Below are 16,078 nucleotides of genomic sequence, written 5' to 3'. Positions count from 1 at the left end.
GACATCTTACACTCATAAGGGCTTATCTATACCAAGGTGTATAGATGAAGCCAGCATTTTAGACCGCACTATTGCTCACAAAAACCTCATATTATGGATTTTTGGGTGTGAAAAATCTCTAGTTGTGTATATAGCTCCAATTTTAGTGGAGCTCCTATTAGCACTAAGAGTGCCTATACGAGTACAGTTTTGGGTAAGACCCAGCTCATGATTACTAAATCATTTAGTAGGGTTGATGGTCAATTGTTGGACACTTCACCCTTGCATTTTCAAGGAAAGAAGTCCATAGACTGCCAAGGGGTAGTGGAAAAGTTTCAACTTCCAACGGAATGTACTGCCATGGGCCAAGGGGGGTCACAGACATAGGCCAAGGGCCGTAGGCCAAGGGCCGGCTGCTAGTAGAGCAGTTTCCCTACACAGTTTAACCATAGGGTTTGGATTGCAAAAGAAACCCCCAAGGTCACATGTGCAATATTACTTGCATTTCACTTCGTGTTCCTAGGCCTTTGCAGGCGGGAAAATTGGGCAGGTGCTCTTCACTCCGGATAAGTGAACACTATGTTTAACATAAAGGTACGGATCTGTTTTGGTTTTGTTTCTTTTGGTTTTCTTTTCTACGTAGGATGCATACACTATATTTTCTCTTCCAAGAAATGACAAGGTCATGTAAGAGCCAAGAATTTTGGGCCGTTGTGTCCAAAAAATCTTTTTTGCATTATGCAATTATAGACCCACTTGTAGGGTTTATTTGGCACATTTTGTCACATGGGATACAACATGGTCTAGGGACTCAAGGAGTTTGTTTTAGCTAATGTGGAGCAAGGCTAATCAGGGTCCCTCTCACTCCCGTCGTAGAATGTTTGTAGTTACCTCCACACACAAGTATATTTTGTATTTCAAGGATATTCTTTTTTAGACATCCTTACATGAGACATATTCCACATGTATAGAATATGAGTCTCTGGACTGACACCGGCGCCCACTATTTTGAGTATGTGTCACAACAAAGTCCCTAGGTGCTGATCAAATCTGTTTTCTAAACCATTTTCAGCAAGACGTATCAGGAGCAATTTTGGTGGCCAGAAATTGTCAGATACTTAGAATGACTTGTTATGGTACAAGTGCAGCTAAACAACATTACAGATGGTTGTTCATACATATAGCAAGTCTATGAGTTGTTAATGAAAAGATTTCATTGTTTGTACCTAGAACTGATTCATGTCACCTTCAATTATGGTTCAAACATTTCCACAAGGCTTGCAAATGATTGCAGCAGAAATTATTTAGTTTCTTTTCAAAACTATTTACATTCCTCTTTATTGTGTACTAGGAGCATCACATTCGCCATAAGTATTGGCAAGGATGATCCTGGATATACGGGTTCATATATTTTTTTTGCTAAATGCATGCACACTAGGTGTTATGGGCCTTAGTGTTTAGCAACGACTGATTTGGAGTGACATGCATATTCATCACATTAGTTGCTTATGAAGCATTTTGCATACTATGTGCAATATCTCTATGCACTTACTTTTGGGTCTACCAATCACCAATAGAGGTCATGGCTCGGTTTGGGTGCTTGTGGATTATTCATGTTAACCAAGATGGTTATTCAGGACATGGTTGTTTGCTCAGCAATGTTGTATGATATTGTGCTCCCCGTTTACCAGTCATCCGGAAGGATTGTCTGTAAACCGTGGGGGAAAACACCTCAGTTATGTCCGTTATCCAAGGAGGATAGGCAAATTACAAGTGTCATCTTGTGCTAAAGGATACACACTGTCTATATGTTAGCACCAAGCAATCCAATTAGTAAACATTTATTGTTCTACTTGAAGTTTTTTTATCATGAGTTAAAGCATGTTTGTGACTTAGTTTAGTCCCTTTATGTATAGTTCAAGTTTTCAACCTTGAACACTAGCTATGGTGGGGTTGTTTACTGATACGAGAAAATAACAAGTCACGGACTTAAACTTGGCTGATGAGTTACTTCAACAAGTTACACTCAAGGAAAGTGACACGAGATACTCTTTTGGGTACATCTTAGTTGTGATAACTCATTTAGCATACTTAAGTGAGTTCTAAATGGAGTTTACACACTATATTATCTATGCAACGGTTACACCAAAACGGTTGCAACAGGACAACAATATGGAAAAATCAAGAGATTATTCTTGGTTTCATTGAACCTCCTAGTGAACCGTGTTCTGGTCAAGCAAACAGCTGGATCCCTGTAAGATGCCACTGTGGAAAACATTAGTGTATCACCATTCTTGTTTTCGGACGAAAACGCTTCTCCAAGGGGGGAGTAATATCATGCCAAGGGTAATGCCCGGTGGTCAAGGACCAGGTCCAAGGGGCCGGCTGCAAGTGTGGATAGGGAATGAGGCCCAAGGGGGCTATTTAACGGGAGGCTGGGAGGTTCATTCCAGGCAGTCCCACCAGGGGCATTTCATCGTCTTATTGATGGTGTTTTGTCGCAAGCGCGTTGCAGGCAACACCAAATTCTTTGTTTAAAAAATTCAAGCGCGAGTAGCAAACCAAACTGTGGAGTATTTAGATGCACAACGGACAACTAGGTTTGAACCCCCGCCTCGACCAATCTGCTCAATGCACGTAACTGTCAAGCTACGCGGTTTTGGTGTGCATTGTGGGTCTCTTTTGGTGGGATATTTGTACATTATATTGGGGGTAGGTCAGCTCACAACTGGGGCATGGCCACTTATGGGCTCCTCTACCCCGAAAATGTGCATTGCACAATCCACGTACCATGCATAAACATTAGTTTGCAAGATTTCCAAAACATTTTGATCCATTTTTTGCATTTCAAAAGACACCTTACATAACTTTTTCTTTTTCTTTTTGCAAAATTCACAAAGGTGAGTATATTATATTAGCAAGCCAAAAGAATTACAAACACTAGTCATGCCATGACAAGCCATGACATCTTCCAGCAAACATTAGTACATCGGCTAAGAGGGGGACCACCCCACAATAATGATGAAAGACATGTTTGGCCAGAAACAAATCCTTACCCACGCAGTTCCGACAATGCTACAATCACCATCTTGTCCCACTCTTCATAGTTTCTCCTTTTCCCAATGGCAATAATTGCTACCTTTCTTTCTTGAGTAATCTCCATAAACCTTGCTGTTTCAATGCGGTTCTCAAAAAGTCGACCGTTCCTGGCCTTCCAGACATGTTTAAAGTAACAGAACCTGACAATTTGTGTATTGATGAGAAGTGGTTGGCTCGTGATCGCTTTCCCCCAGAAAACGATCGTTCGTGTAGAACCCAATCTTCCATGTCTTTAAAATTCACTTGTAAATCTTTCCTGCTAGACCAGATATCCCCAGATAGTCCTGGAACAGGTGGGGAAGGTTCTCACTTGCAGATGTGCATTGTGGGCATCTATCTGGCCCAATACCTCTAGTTAGGACCTTCACCCCAGTCGGCAAGTCCCCCAAGAGCACTTTCCAAATAAAGACCTTCATCCTAAGTGGCCATCTTGGGAACCAGATGTTCTCAGCAATTGTCACCCATCTTGCCTCTAGCCATTGCTTGCCCCATTGTTTGTTCAGAGGGTAGAACCAATCCAGCCAAGCCATGAGGGTGTTCTACACCACCTTGGTGTGTGGTTTATGGAAATGTCTAGCTATAATCCATCACTAAGCTTTCCAATCAAACCTAGATGTGCAAGACGGTAGGCAGCAACTATTCAGTCGTTCTAAAACTTTATTTACCAGCAATCTCTCTGTCCCATTGAGCATGAACTTGGAGGCTAGTTTGTTCGATTTTTTCCAATCATTGCTATTGAATTCCCAAAACTGGCCCAGACGATGGAGTTAGACACCTTACATAACTCACCAATCTCCCTAGTTTGCTAGATCATTTATCCTTATGCATTTGCTATTGGTTATTTAATGTTCACCATGATTGGCTGGATGCAAAAAGTAAAAAGAAGAGATTCCTTGATGACTCCTTCACTTTGATCAAAATTGCCTACACCACGCTTAATAAAGTGAAGAATCTTCCATGAGTCTGCCACGACCAATAGTGCCACCTATGCAATATTCAAGGGGAAAGCATCAAGGGAAAAATACAGAGATCGAGCCCATCTTGTACAAAATTTGCACATCTCTAAGGAAGCCTTATTTGAAGGAGTTGATAGCCATGGAGGCCAAGCCACCTCATGGCCTAAAAGGAAAGCCACCTCAATGAGATGAACATATGAAGGTCTCTTTGGAGAGAAGCTATCCAGATGACTAAGAAACTTCTATTGCTTCCCCCTGTGGCATTCCCACCATTCACTACAATCTAGTGAAGAAGAAGTAGCCATAAGAGAAAGAAGCAAAGAAGAAATATTGTCCAAGAAAATGGTTGGAGAACGAGTTTCTTCTTTGCAAAGTGGCAAAGAAGGAATCTTGCCTAGGAAAATGGTTGGAGCAAACTTGAAAAGCCCACCCAAACCATCAAGAAAAAGTGTGCAATCAATGGGTAGTACAAAGGTGTTGTTTTCTCTCCTAGGTGAAGATGGAGACGACAATTTCTTTAGCTTTGAACACTAAAGAAATGAAGGAGAGGAGGAATCAGAGGAACAGCCCACAAAAAAGAAAGAGAGAGAGCATCGAAGTCCATCGCAAGTGCCCAAACACAACAAGAGCCAGAAGAATTTGAAAAGTTAGTAGCACCAATAACTATAAAAGAGCATATCCAAAAGATTCCAAAAGCGATCAATATTGAAGGCTCTGTAGAAACAAGGGCTACAACCACTCCAAGAGATAAAGGCAATGCCATTTTGGCACACGACCCTCAAAACAGTCTAAACAGTTACAGAAACAACTTGATGCAACTCTAGTTACAAGAGAAACAAGTAAGGCGTGGTGGGGGATCTAAACCGTCTCAAAAGACAATCCAATGAAAATCCACCCACATCAATGTGTTTATTCCTATAACCTTTTTGAAACATAAAGTAATTTTTGGCTCCTTTAAGTTGCTATTGTCCCATTGAGCTGGTTATTCTTTGGTTATTCTTTGATGTTCTTAGAATTTCCAATCCACACAGGCTTCGAGTCCAAGAATTGTCAAAGAGGATCTCCAAAGTGGTCAAGAAAGCAAAGAAAAGAAAAGGCAAAGGAGTACCACGTGTTGCACCCCAACATCAACTAAAGCTTGTGCTTAACCATCATGCAACACATAAAAACGTAATCACTAGACTTAGTTAACACTTGAAGGAGGTTTTGAGGTGGCAAGCTTCGCAGAAATTATACAAGAAAGCAAAGTGCTAATATGGGCACTCAAGCATCACTCGGAGGATTGGTCTAGGACTACTTGTGCCTTGTTGTCAACGGATGGAATGCCTAGGATGGGGGCAAATCTTGGCCATCGGTAAATAAAAGATCTCAGAATGACAAGAGTATGGACCTTGTGTATCAAGGATGTGCAGGCGGGTTGGTAGGGGTGGCTGCCCTGATAGCCGATGTAATTATGATCCTTGGATGTTGTCATGGCTTAACATGAGCATGACAAGACCTTGTAATTTTTTGAGTTGCTCAATATAATTCACTCACAATTGTGATTTTTGGAAAAAAAAAAGATTCTAGATGAACAAATTCAAAGGTTGTCTTCCAATAGAGGTGAATAGCCATGTTTGAACACCTATGATATTAGTGACGGGTCACTCAGTATGGCATCTCCATATCTAATACATCTAAGATCCCATCATTTCTATTCTAAAACCCCATAGCCACAGTTTGGCTTATCTCCACCTAACAACCTACTTATATACAAGCCCTTGGCACAAAAATAACAAAGTTTCTTTCCCTTATACTAAAGATTATGTAGTTATTGTCTAACCGTATTGAATTTTTTTTAACAATCAAATGATTGCTACAAATTAAGAAATAAGTTTGTTTGCCATGATCAGTGTTTCGGAAAAGTGTGCCTCAGCTTAGCCTTGAGCCATTTGCAAAATCAAAGTAGCCGGTTGAGGAGAGGGCAAGAAGGAGAAAATTCCGCTTAAAATACATGGAAAATAGTGTAATTTTGCAAAAATACTGGCTAGTATTGTAAAATCTCCGATTCAGATTTGTCTTGGAGGGATTTTTGTAAGTTTGTGAAAATGATTTTTTCCCAAACACTGGCCATGATGGAATGAAGGACTTGCTTAGGACGTGTGTATTTGCCTAAGGCTACATTCTATAACAAGGGCTAAGATGCATGTGATTAGAGAACATTGCAATAGTGGCCCATGTTGAAGGCTACTTATTTTCAACTCAATATTCGAAGCAAGTTACAGTGAAAGAAGCACAAGCTAATGATCAAGCAACCACTCCCATAACCATTGATTCCGATATTCTTGTTGGTAATCTCGACAAACATGAATTGGTTATGTTTGTAGAGATGCCTTGGATTGGAACCGCCTCGCGGAGCTAGTTAAAGGCTATCCAACAAAGGTGTTGGCCCTGTACATCTTCTTGTATTGATTAAAATCAATGAGACGGAGAATATTCACATGACGGAGCAAGAGTTGGGGTTGTCATCACTAAATAAAGTGGAAACTCCATCTTGGGGCCTATTGAGATATTGTGAATAATAGTGAGAGTAGGGGACATTATACCCATGTCTTTCATAGTTGTAGGTGCTTTCAAATGCATGGGAATGGTTTGGGTAGTCGTAGCCATAAGCATTGGGTAAGTGAAGGTAGTAATCGGGTTGGTGTGTGGGGTTCCAAAACTCGGCCTTCTTGCCTGCTCTTCGGATTGCTCTTAGCACCATCATTCTATCGACATAGCCTCGCACGGTTACCTTGTTTAGATTCATGTCCACCTCCACAGATTCAATCCCTATAGATAAATTAGAGCAGATGGTTACACAAGAAGATTTCTCATGTAGGAAAACGGAGTCTTTTCCAGTGTTTTTCATACAATGCATAACATCATGAGCTTCTGCTCGAGAGACGCCGCATACCTAGCTAGGTATGCGGTGCCTCCCTCACTGAGGCTCATGATGTTGAAGTAACTCACAGTGTGGGAATGATTGTGAGAATTATTGTGAGAATTAGAAAGAGAATGCAATCCTGTGACTAAGCATATATTGAATATTGAGGGCGGGAGGCTTACGACCTCGTATTCTGGAGAGAGACTTTCTGACGGTCCTTTCGCAGCCTTTGCAGTCCATTCGCACCAACATCTCCACCACCTTATCAATCCACCACCATTCAACGTGATCATTAGCCGTAATGTGTGTGTGTGTGTGTGTGTGTGTGTGTGTGTGTGTGTGTGTGTGTGTGTGTGTGTGTGTGTGTGTGTGTGTGTGTGTGTGTGTGTGTGTGTGTGTGTGTGTGTGAGAGAGAGAGAGAGAGAGAGAGTGATTCTAACTTAGTATTAAAGAGAGACGCGAGGAGAAGTTTTAACTTCCCAAGGAACAATCTTAAGAGAACCTCCAAGAGAACTTTTAACCTCCTCAAACTGTTTGGCAAGTCTCTACTTTGAACTCAACACCTTTTCAATAAGTCTTGAACCCAAGACCTATTATTCAAGAGGAAAATGGGATAGCTAATCTACCATATGAGAGAGAGAGAGAGAGAGAGAGAGAGAGAGAGAGAGCTCTTTGATGTGCATCCGATGTTGGAAGAGTGTATATACTAGAGATACATATCAGAGTTCACGTTGCGAGGATTTTGAACTTTTGTATTATATCTAAGCACCAAGAAAAGAGCCATCAATGTGAGAGAAGAGAAGTTTTTGACATCGTAGGAACAATCCCATGAGAGAAAGAGAGAAGAAGAGAAGTTCTAACGTCCCAAGACAATCGCAAGAGGCCTCAAAGATCTATTCTCTGAGAGAGAGAGAGAGAGAGAGAGAGAGAGAGAGAGAGAGAGAGAGAGAGAGAGAGAGAGAGAGAGAGAGTGTGTGTGTGTGTGTGTGTGTGTGTGTGAGAGAGAGAGAGAGAGAGAGGTTATCACATTAAACTCTAAGTATGCATTAATTGTTGTCAATACCATATAGCTTATGTAAGCTAAGCAAAAATACACACAACTTACATCCATTTGGTTGAAATGGGACAATGGTGAGTGTAGTAATAGAAATATTCATTTAGATATGGCTCTTGTAGCCTCCTTATATAGCCCTCACAAGAGACAAACTCATCAGCATTCTTACCCTTAGCTTCCTCACATGCCTAAAAGCATGCAATAATGTGATTGTAAAATCATGCTCGAATAATTCCAAGGAATAAAGTTGTGAGAGTAAAGAAGATGTATCCATTTTAAACTATGCCTTTCTCTTACGAATAGTATTAATAAACATACCCTTTTTATTAAAAGCTCAAAAAGAAAACGGATCTTTTTATATAGGTATTTTCAAATTGAATTTTTCATATTTCAAAACAAGTTGTGGTGGGCTCATTAGTGTGCTCAAAGAGAATGTCTCAACTATAGATAACGAGGTATCATGACATGATGATGGAATGAAAAAAAGGCCTTCTCCAAAGGGAAAAAAAGATAGGGTAATTTTGGCCTTAAGACATTATGATTTGATCAATCCAATAGCTTTCCTTTGTTTTTGTGTGTGCATGTGTGTCTTCTTCTAAATCATGTGTGTAAGTTCTTCGTTCTAAGCCTTCGGAAACTTGTCTTATAAGTGTAGATAGCCGGCGGTCTTTTGGATAGACACACTCATGATTAGGACTTAAATTAAGGGGAGATTTTGGTAAAGTGACCTTTAGGTATCCTTGGCATGAAAAGCAGAGGCATATATTCCTTGGAGAAAAAAGATCTTCAAACAAGGAACATAATTACATTCTTTCTCATCTAGTAAGGTTATGCATGCTCTTATAAAGCTTGCTTTAAACCATCCTCTTTAATCATGATTGTGCTCATTCTATTCTCTTAAAGAAGTGCAAAAAAGATCTGGTTTTTGGATAATATGCTCAGTTTTGCTCTCAAAGGAAACCTTTCTAGCATTGATATGAGAGATTTCCCGGAGGCGGAGAAATCTGTCTGGATGAAAGTCATGAAATACATCACAGTCACGAAAGATGGAGTTGAGATCATCTACCATCTGCCTTATCACATCGAGAATATGTAGCCTAGACATTGGACCTTTATTAACATGAAAAAAAAACTTTCGTCTCTTGCACAAATTTTAAAAAAAACAAAGATAATAAATATATTTATTAAAAGCAAAGGTAAAAAGAGAAAGGTTTAGCATCTAGAATTTATTCTCCACCACCACAACATGGAGATCATAATGACTCAAAGACATTACTCTTGAGTTTGTGTAAGTAGTCTATATTTTAAGATAAGATTGGAATAGTGCATTCCTTTAACAATAGCTTTCTACAAGTAGATCACCATTGAGAAAAGCAATGTACATTGTCAAAAGTGCACAAGTACATAGAAGTTTCTCATCTTTATTCTCTCATCATTTCAATCATTTTTTATCATTAAATGAATTATAACCCTTAGGCTTTAGTATCCTTCCGTGGAAATTACTTTTTTGAGTTCTCAATAGTCATATGTAACATCACTCACCCTGTAGGCATACAGTCCAACCAAATCATCAAACAAAACAAATAGAAACACTTAAAGCAACAAGGCGAGGAGTCGCCGAGGCCTCTTGAGGTTCAAAGGGGATGAGAGTTATGGAGAGTAGGTCTTACCGAGTGCTCATAATCATTTTTGTTGTGTTTTAATATAGTATTGTACTTTTTTTTTTCTAAACTCACAATAGTGAGTGTGTCTATATATTTTGTTGTGTTTTAATACAGTATTGTATCGTTCATTATACACACACACACTCACAATCTTGGCTATTTAAAGAGCCCTCCTTGCGTGCTACTTCTTGCGCCCTTCATTCTGCATTTCGCGCTACTTTAAAGACCTACTACTCACAAATGTCCTTTATGTTTAGAAAGGCCCCACTTAAACAAGGTGAAAAGCTCACATTGGCATTTTAAAACAAAACAAAATGAAAAGAAAACAAAATAAAAAGATCCATTGAGAACTAAAACCAAAAGAAAATTTGTGCCGGTAAGAAAAGCTAAGTCTAATAAGCATAGAAAACAATAAAACAATTTAAGAAAATGAAGCTTTATGAAGTCTTCAAAAATAAAATATTAACAAGGACTCTTTCATAAATTATAGTATTTTTTTAAAAAATCAATAAAATCAATACTTCACATCGTGGGATCAAACTTCTATGAATCCACTCCCTAATCCCTAAAAAGGGAGTCTGTTTAATTTCTCTTTTATTTTGTTATCAATTGTTTCCACCAAGGTCAAGAACCACCAATGCTCACATACAATGCCCAAAAGAAAATGGCGGCATTGAAAAATTGCACACTACATTGATGGAAAATTCAAAGCTGCCTATCAAAATTTATAATTATAATTGCCTAAATTTTGACCTTATAATTTAAAGTCCAATAAAATTATGATCAAGCTTTTAGCGTGCAGAAGCCCATAGTGAGGTGGGTGGATTTTTGGTGTAAATTGTGGACCATGGATGCATGTCAATCGGATGGAGGAAAAGTGTACACTTTGCTTGTTTTCAAATTTTTTTCTAGATTTTTGTGAAAGGTGTTGACATTTGTGTACCTCTTTCTTTAAAAATGACCATTGAAAATTGGGTCACACACGATCTTTTTTGTCCTCTTTCACCTTTTGTTTGCTATTTTAGTTTGTAAAAAAGTCATTTCATTAAAGAGCATGGGCTCTATTTCATTAAAAAAAAATTAATATATCAACCAATTGAATTGTTTTTTATATTTTAATTTGATAAAAACCCTTTAATTTAAGAGCCTCATATGTGTCCAACTCATTGCATTTTTTAGTATACCGATGTGACCATTCACCTTGTTAGTTTCAATGGGTCCCTTCATTTAAGAATCTAATGACTTCCTTTGCAACATTTTTATCTAAAGTCATAAATTATCTTCAAATGAAAGAATTTCTTCACAACTAAGAAGGAAAGAATTGTAAATTGTAAAGAAATTATAATTTTTTTCACAAAAAATTATAAATTGTCCTTGAATGAAAGAATTTATTCACAATTGAGGAGTTTTTTTTAGCTTTTAATTTTCATAGACAAATATCACCTTGTTACTTTAATGTAACATGTATCATTATTAGGGATTAGGTTTAGACATTCCCAATGTTGATAAAATAAACTTCAAAGGAGAAACTCATATATACATGTCACATGTAACACTTCATTAAGAGAATTTTGCAAGAAGAAAAATGTCATTAATTAGTGTCATCTTCATGAAATATTATTATTTTAACTTAAATTTTCACACGAAATTACTTAGACCGGTCATACCTTTGGAAATGCTGTAAATGTCATTTGATCATACTTTGATGACATTTAAATGTCAATATTAACTCTAAATCCCAACCTATAATGAAATAATCACATTGGTTTTTTTACATAGTTCACTACAACATTTATCTCAAAAAACAACAATTAAACTTCTAAGTTTGGTCAAATTTGGTCAACAAGTAACTTCTTCATGTTAACCACTGAAACAACTTGACCTACATCTATTAGTCACCTTTTGTCATATATTTATTACTCCCTTTGTAATATAATCTCTCTCTACAACCTTTCAGAATATTTGTTGTGAAAAAATAAATCCTACATACACAACTCTCATCTACTTTTGCATTACATTTCCTTAGCAAGCCACCGTGCTTCTTCACCTTGTTTTTTTCACTCAATCTCTTTAAAGGAATACAAACTTTCAAATTTTTAAAAAAATATCAATATTGGTCTTGAAAAAATTCCTTAAAAAGATAAATCCAAATATATATTCAAAACTTAAATTCTCATGAAATAACAAAACATTCGTTAAAATTATCCATTTTTTACTATATGCATTTAAATTGAAACATTTATTCAGTGTGAAATAGAAAGTCTTTTGGCTTTACATTCTACAAAACTTGTCATTTTGTACAATCTTACCCTTTGATATTTTTATTTTCACTCTTATCCTTCACTTTTGCATTTTACATTAGATTTTTTGTAAGTTTTTCTATGAAGTGAACCAATAACTGACAAGTGGAGGCCCTCTCCTTCCTTGAAAATTTTTAAGCTCCATTATATATAGTATAGATAGATTATATATATTATAGAACATACACAAATGTCAACACTCTCTCACCAGGGTCTACAACAAATAGCAAACAAGAAAGTTTGGTACCATGAAAGTTTGTTACCATGTGGCACTAATCAACCAGCTTTATCCAATGGTCCACAAGACACATAATTGCACCAAAATGGAACCTTTAGTAAGGCTTTGTGCAGTTCAAAATTTGAAAAGAGTCTCTTCAACCAAAAATCCCATTTACAAACTAAAATAAGTGAATAATTTAGTATTATAAAGGCTTTAGTGCACTATCGGTGAATCATGGTCTTTTGAATGTTATTTTTTAAGTTGCATTCAACTTTTTGGATTAAAAAGTGTATTCATAGAAGTTTGATCCCATGATGTAAAGTATTGATAAAGGATCTTTTGATTTAAAGACTTAGTAAAGATTTTATTTCACTAATTTGTTTTATTATTTTTTATGTTTATTAAAATTTATATTTTCTTATTAAAAAACACTAAAAGACTTTTTTTTGTTTTAGTATTAGTTTCATTGTTTTTATTTTATTTCCTTCTCATTTTATTTTGTTTCAAAATGTTGATGTGTGATGTGTACCTTTCACATTATTTAAGTGGGGCCCTTCATAATATACAAACCATTTGCGATTATAAATGTATAAGAACTCATGCGGTAAAAAATTATATTAATTAATCAAATATCCCCACCTCCAAACGGTCAATCCTACGAGGCTACCCTCAATTCCCACAACATGCCACAAAGAGAGACACACGCGAGAGAGAGAGAGAGAGAGAGAGAGAGAGAGAGAGAGAGAGAGAGAGAGAGAGAGAGAGCAATTGTCCAGATGGAGAGAAAAAGAGGCAGTTGAAAACATAGAGAGAGAGAGAGAGAGAGAGAGAGAGAGAGAGATCCGCGTGATTTCCCTCACCTCAATTGTGAGCCGCTTGATCTATCACAGCTCATGCTTTCTTCTGGAAAAGACCAGCACAATTGTTGCACGCACGCACGTACACACACAGAAGCAGATCTAGATTCCATTTAGTTTTAGAAGGGAGTAGGCACCGAATCTAATGAAGAATCCTTGATTTACTTCTTTTTATTGTGATGCGCACATAACCACATAATAGATAATACAATTATATATTAAAACACAATAAAAATTCCATGTGATTGTAGACACATATTTAAACTTACTCTCCCTCATCTCCCCTTAACTTAGCAGGCCTTTGTGCCTCCTCACCTTGTTTGCCATACTCACAATTGTGAGTGGATATTTTATATAGAATATTCCTCAAGTTTTGGATGAGCCTCGAGGGGCCACAAAATACTTGAGCTGAGTGTAGTAAATCTATGGCGAAAGAACAAGTCTTCAACCTTAAATGAAAGCAACATGTACAAAGTAAAATAAGTCTCTTTAAACAAAATATTAGAAACAAGTCATGAGGTTTTTCAACAAAGAGACTATTTACAACTAAAAAATTTGTGTGCCGTGTTTCTTGTTCTCTAAGATATGTTTTAAGATCCCCAAAAACATTGGCTTAAGTGACCTTTCTCTTTGTTGACCAAGAAGGACATAGGGGAGTGGTAGAGAAAATGTGCAATTCCTCTTTGCACCTGTCACCATCCAATGGCACCATCTCATTAACTTTGATTTTGTTGACATTTCAAGTCATTTCGAACAAAACTCACACCATATAATTTTAACAGTGGATTGTTCACATCATGGATTGCTTAATAAACTATGAAGGATATTTATTTGAATTGTTGGTATACATGTTAAATGCTATTACACACACACATATATAGATATATATAGAGAGAGAACCTTACAAATGTAATGGCAATCATAACCCTTTTAGTTTTCTTTGGAATGAAACATTACTATACTCTTGATTTGAACATTTTTATTATGAAAGTGAGTGAGTGTGTTTGTGTGTGCACGCGTGTGCACATGCATATCTCTCTCTCTCTCTCTCTCTCTCTCTCTCTCTCTCTCAACATGTCAAATGTGTTCTAATAATCGCTCAATTTAAAACAGCAAAAATTGTTGCCTTCTTGAGGCCATCATGAAGTCTTCACCTTATTTAATTTTCAATCAAAATATTTCATGTCATAATATACATTTTTTGGCTACAATTTATGCAAACACCCTTTTACCTTCATTAATACTTAAATCAATACGTAATTTTCAAGTTCAAGCTTGAAGTTATTGATTGTAGTACATCTCTCAATGTTTTGTAAGTCCCTTTTTTGGCCTGCTCAAAGGGCATGGCCATAATGTTGCTTTGACTTTTAGCATGACTAAAGTTTCAAGGAACAAACCAATGTTTCCCTACTAGTAGTAGTAGTAGTAGTAGTATGATTACTAAAACTTGATCGTTTTTACTATTTTTATGACGAGCACAAGAATCAAAGTCTAATGCTTGTTCTTATGGAAGAGAATAAATTTTTAAATGGTCATCTTCTCAACGGTGTTTTTGCCTTGTCGCTTCCGATACTTTGTGCAACTAGTAGACTATATCCAAATAGACATGCACCACCTTCACCCACTTACTAAGCTATTGAGCTATGACAATGTTTTCATCACATTCATGTCAATTTCATCACAAGGCAAGCCCTATGATTTCATTTCATCACTTGTTGAATTAGTTTATGTCTTTCCTTGAGCATTGTAGAGCGATTTAACAATTACAAACCCCCACTTAGTAGGCACATTGACAAAAAATAATGACCTACACTTGTTAAATTTTAAAATATTTGATCCTTCATTGAGGAGGTCATGAAATCTCTGGGCTTTGGGTCTCGATTGTGTCAGCTTGTTCACACTCTCAGTGATGGAAGCCACTCTGAGATGCTCTTTAATGATAGGATTATGAAATCTTTTGAACTCAAAAGATCAATCAAGCAGGGCAAATCACGGTGAGGCATGCCGCCCTTACCTAACATTCTCCCACTAAAGGATATGTGCCGATAAGTGACGAGAAGACTAGCAAACAAATAGTATATACAAGAGGTGAGAGAAAACGAATCTCAACCTATGCACATGGCTCACTCTAAACACGTGAGTGCATCTGTAATTGCTCTAATAGAAATGCAACATGCATACCATTAGGACTAGAGCCACAATGACACTCCTGATGCAGGTATCAAGTGACGACCTACATGGCTCCACAATAATGCACAATGCCAGTGTCAGTCATCGCACAGATGACAACTCCCACTACAAATGCACCAACCACATAAGCAAGATCGGGTCTCAAAGACCAAAAGGTCAGACATGAGAGACCCGAAATCCGACAAAACATGCACTATGTGTGCCAACCTATCCATGTCGACAACCTCAGTGCCATATGCATCCTTATCAAGAATCACCTCACTATGCATCACCATATCAATATCGTCTAGCAAAGGAATATCTGTTGAGAATGACTGCAAAACCAAAAAATCAATATCATTGCAATCACACACAGCTTCCAGAAGGACACTGTCTCCCTCAAACGTATCGGATGCATCATAGAACAATGCATTGGTCTCTGGCTCAACTGATGTCACCTCAATTGATGACTGACCAAGTTGTCCATCCCTAGAGATACCACTATTTGCATGAATGTCACCAAAATACAAATACATAACCTGCTCTCCATGCAACACATCCGCAAAAGAGACATGCCTCATCTCTCACTCCAAACATGGTTGAAAATACACAGAGACTACACCGCCTCATGTGTCAGAAATATGCAAAGGGTATACCAAACCACTGTTAGCACCTCTGGCTATCACCAGTGATCCCCTATGCATCTAAAATGATTGCTCTCCAAGTAGTACACAATCTCCACTACTCTGCAATTGACGCACTGAAATAAGACTTTGGTTGAGTCCCGGTACATAACATACATCTCATAGCGTAAGCAATGCATCGCTAGGTAAAGACATGCATGCATCTCTAGCACCCTCTATGTCATATATTGA

The 16,078-nt window shown here is 37.5% G+C and overlaps 1 protein-coding gene across 1 annotated transcript; it reads right to left on the bottom strand.

The window, feature by feature from the left end:
* Positions 1-6,253: 6,253 nt before the first annotated feature.
* On the bottom strand, positions 6,254-8,600 carry LOC147450485 (heavy metal-associated isoprenylated plant protein 44-like). The gene is made up of 3 exons (XM_086519709.1): positions 8,045-8,600; positions 7,125-7,200; positions 6,254-6,845 (listed from the first exon to the last, which is right to left on the bottom strand). The coding sequence occupies exons 1-3, from the start codon at positions 8,048-8,050 to the stop codon at positions 6,511-6,513; spliced, it is 417 nt and encodes a 138-aa protein (XP_086375835.1). The 5' UTR covers positions 8,051-8,600; the 3' UTR covers positions 6,254-6,510.
* Positions 8,601-16,078: the final 7,478 nt, after the last annotated feature.

This window comes from Adiantum capillus-veneris, chromosome 9, assembly GCF_014529385.1.
Source record: "Adiantum capillus-veneris isolate H3 chromosome 9, ASM1452938v2, whole genome shotgun sequence".
NCBI classification, from domain to species: Eukaryota; Viridiplantae; Streptophyta; class Polypodiopsida; order Polypodiales; family Pteridaceae; genus Adiantum; species Adiantum capillus-veneris.
The sequence above is the reverse complement of the archived record's forward strand: the minus strand, read 5'-3'. Positions and strand labels throughout refer to the sequence as shown.

What these genes read in the sequence shown, in the direction of transcription:
- LOC147450485 (XM_086519709.1), bottom strand. An exon ending in GTCTCTCTCCAGAATACGAG is followed by an intron (nt 6,846 to 7,124) that starts GTCGTAAGCCTC and finishes ATTTATCTATAG; the next exon opens with GGATTGAATCTGTGGAGGTG.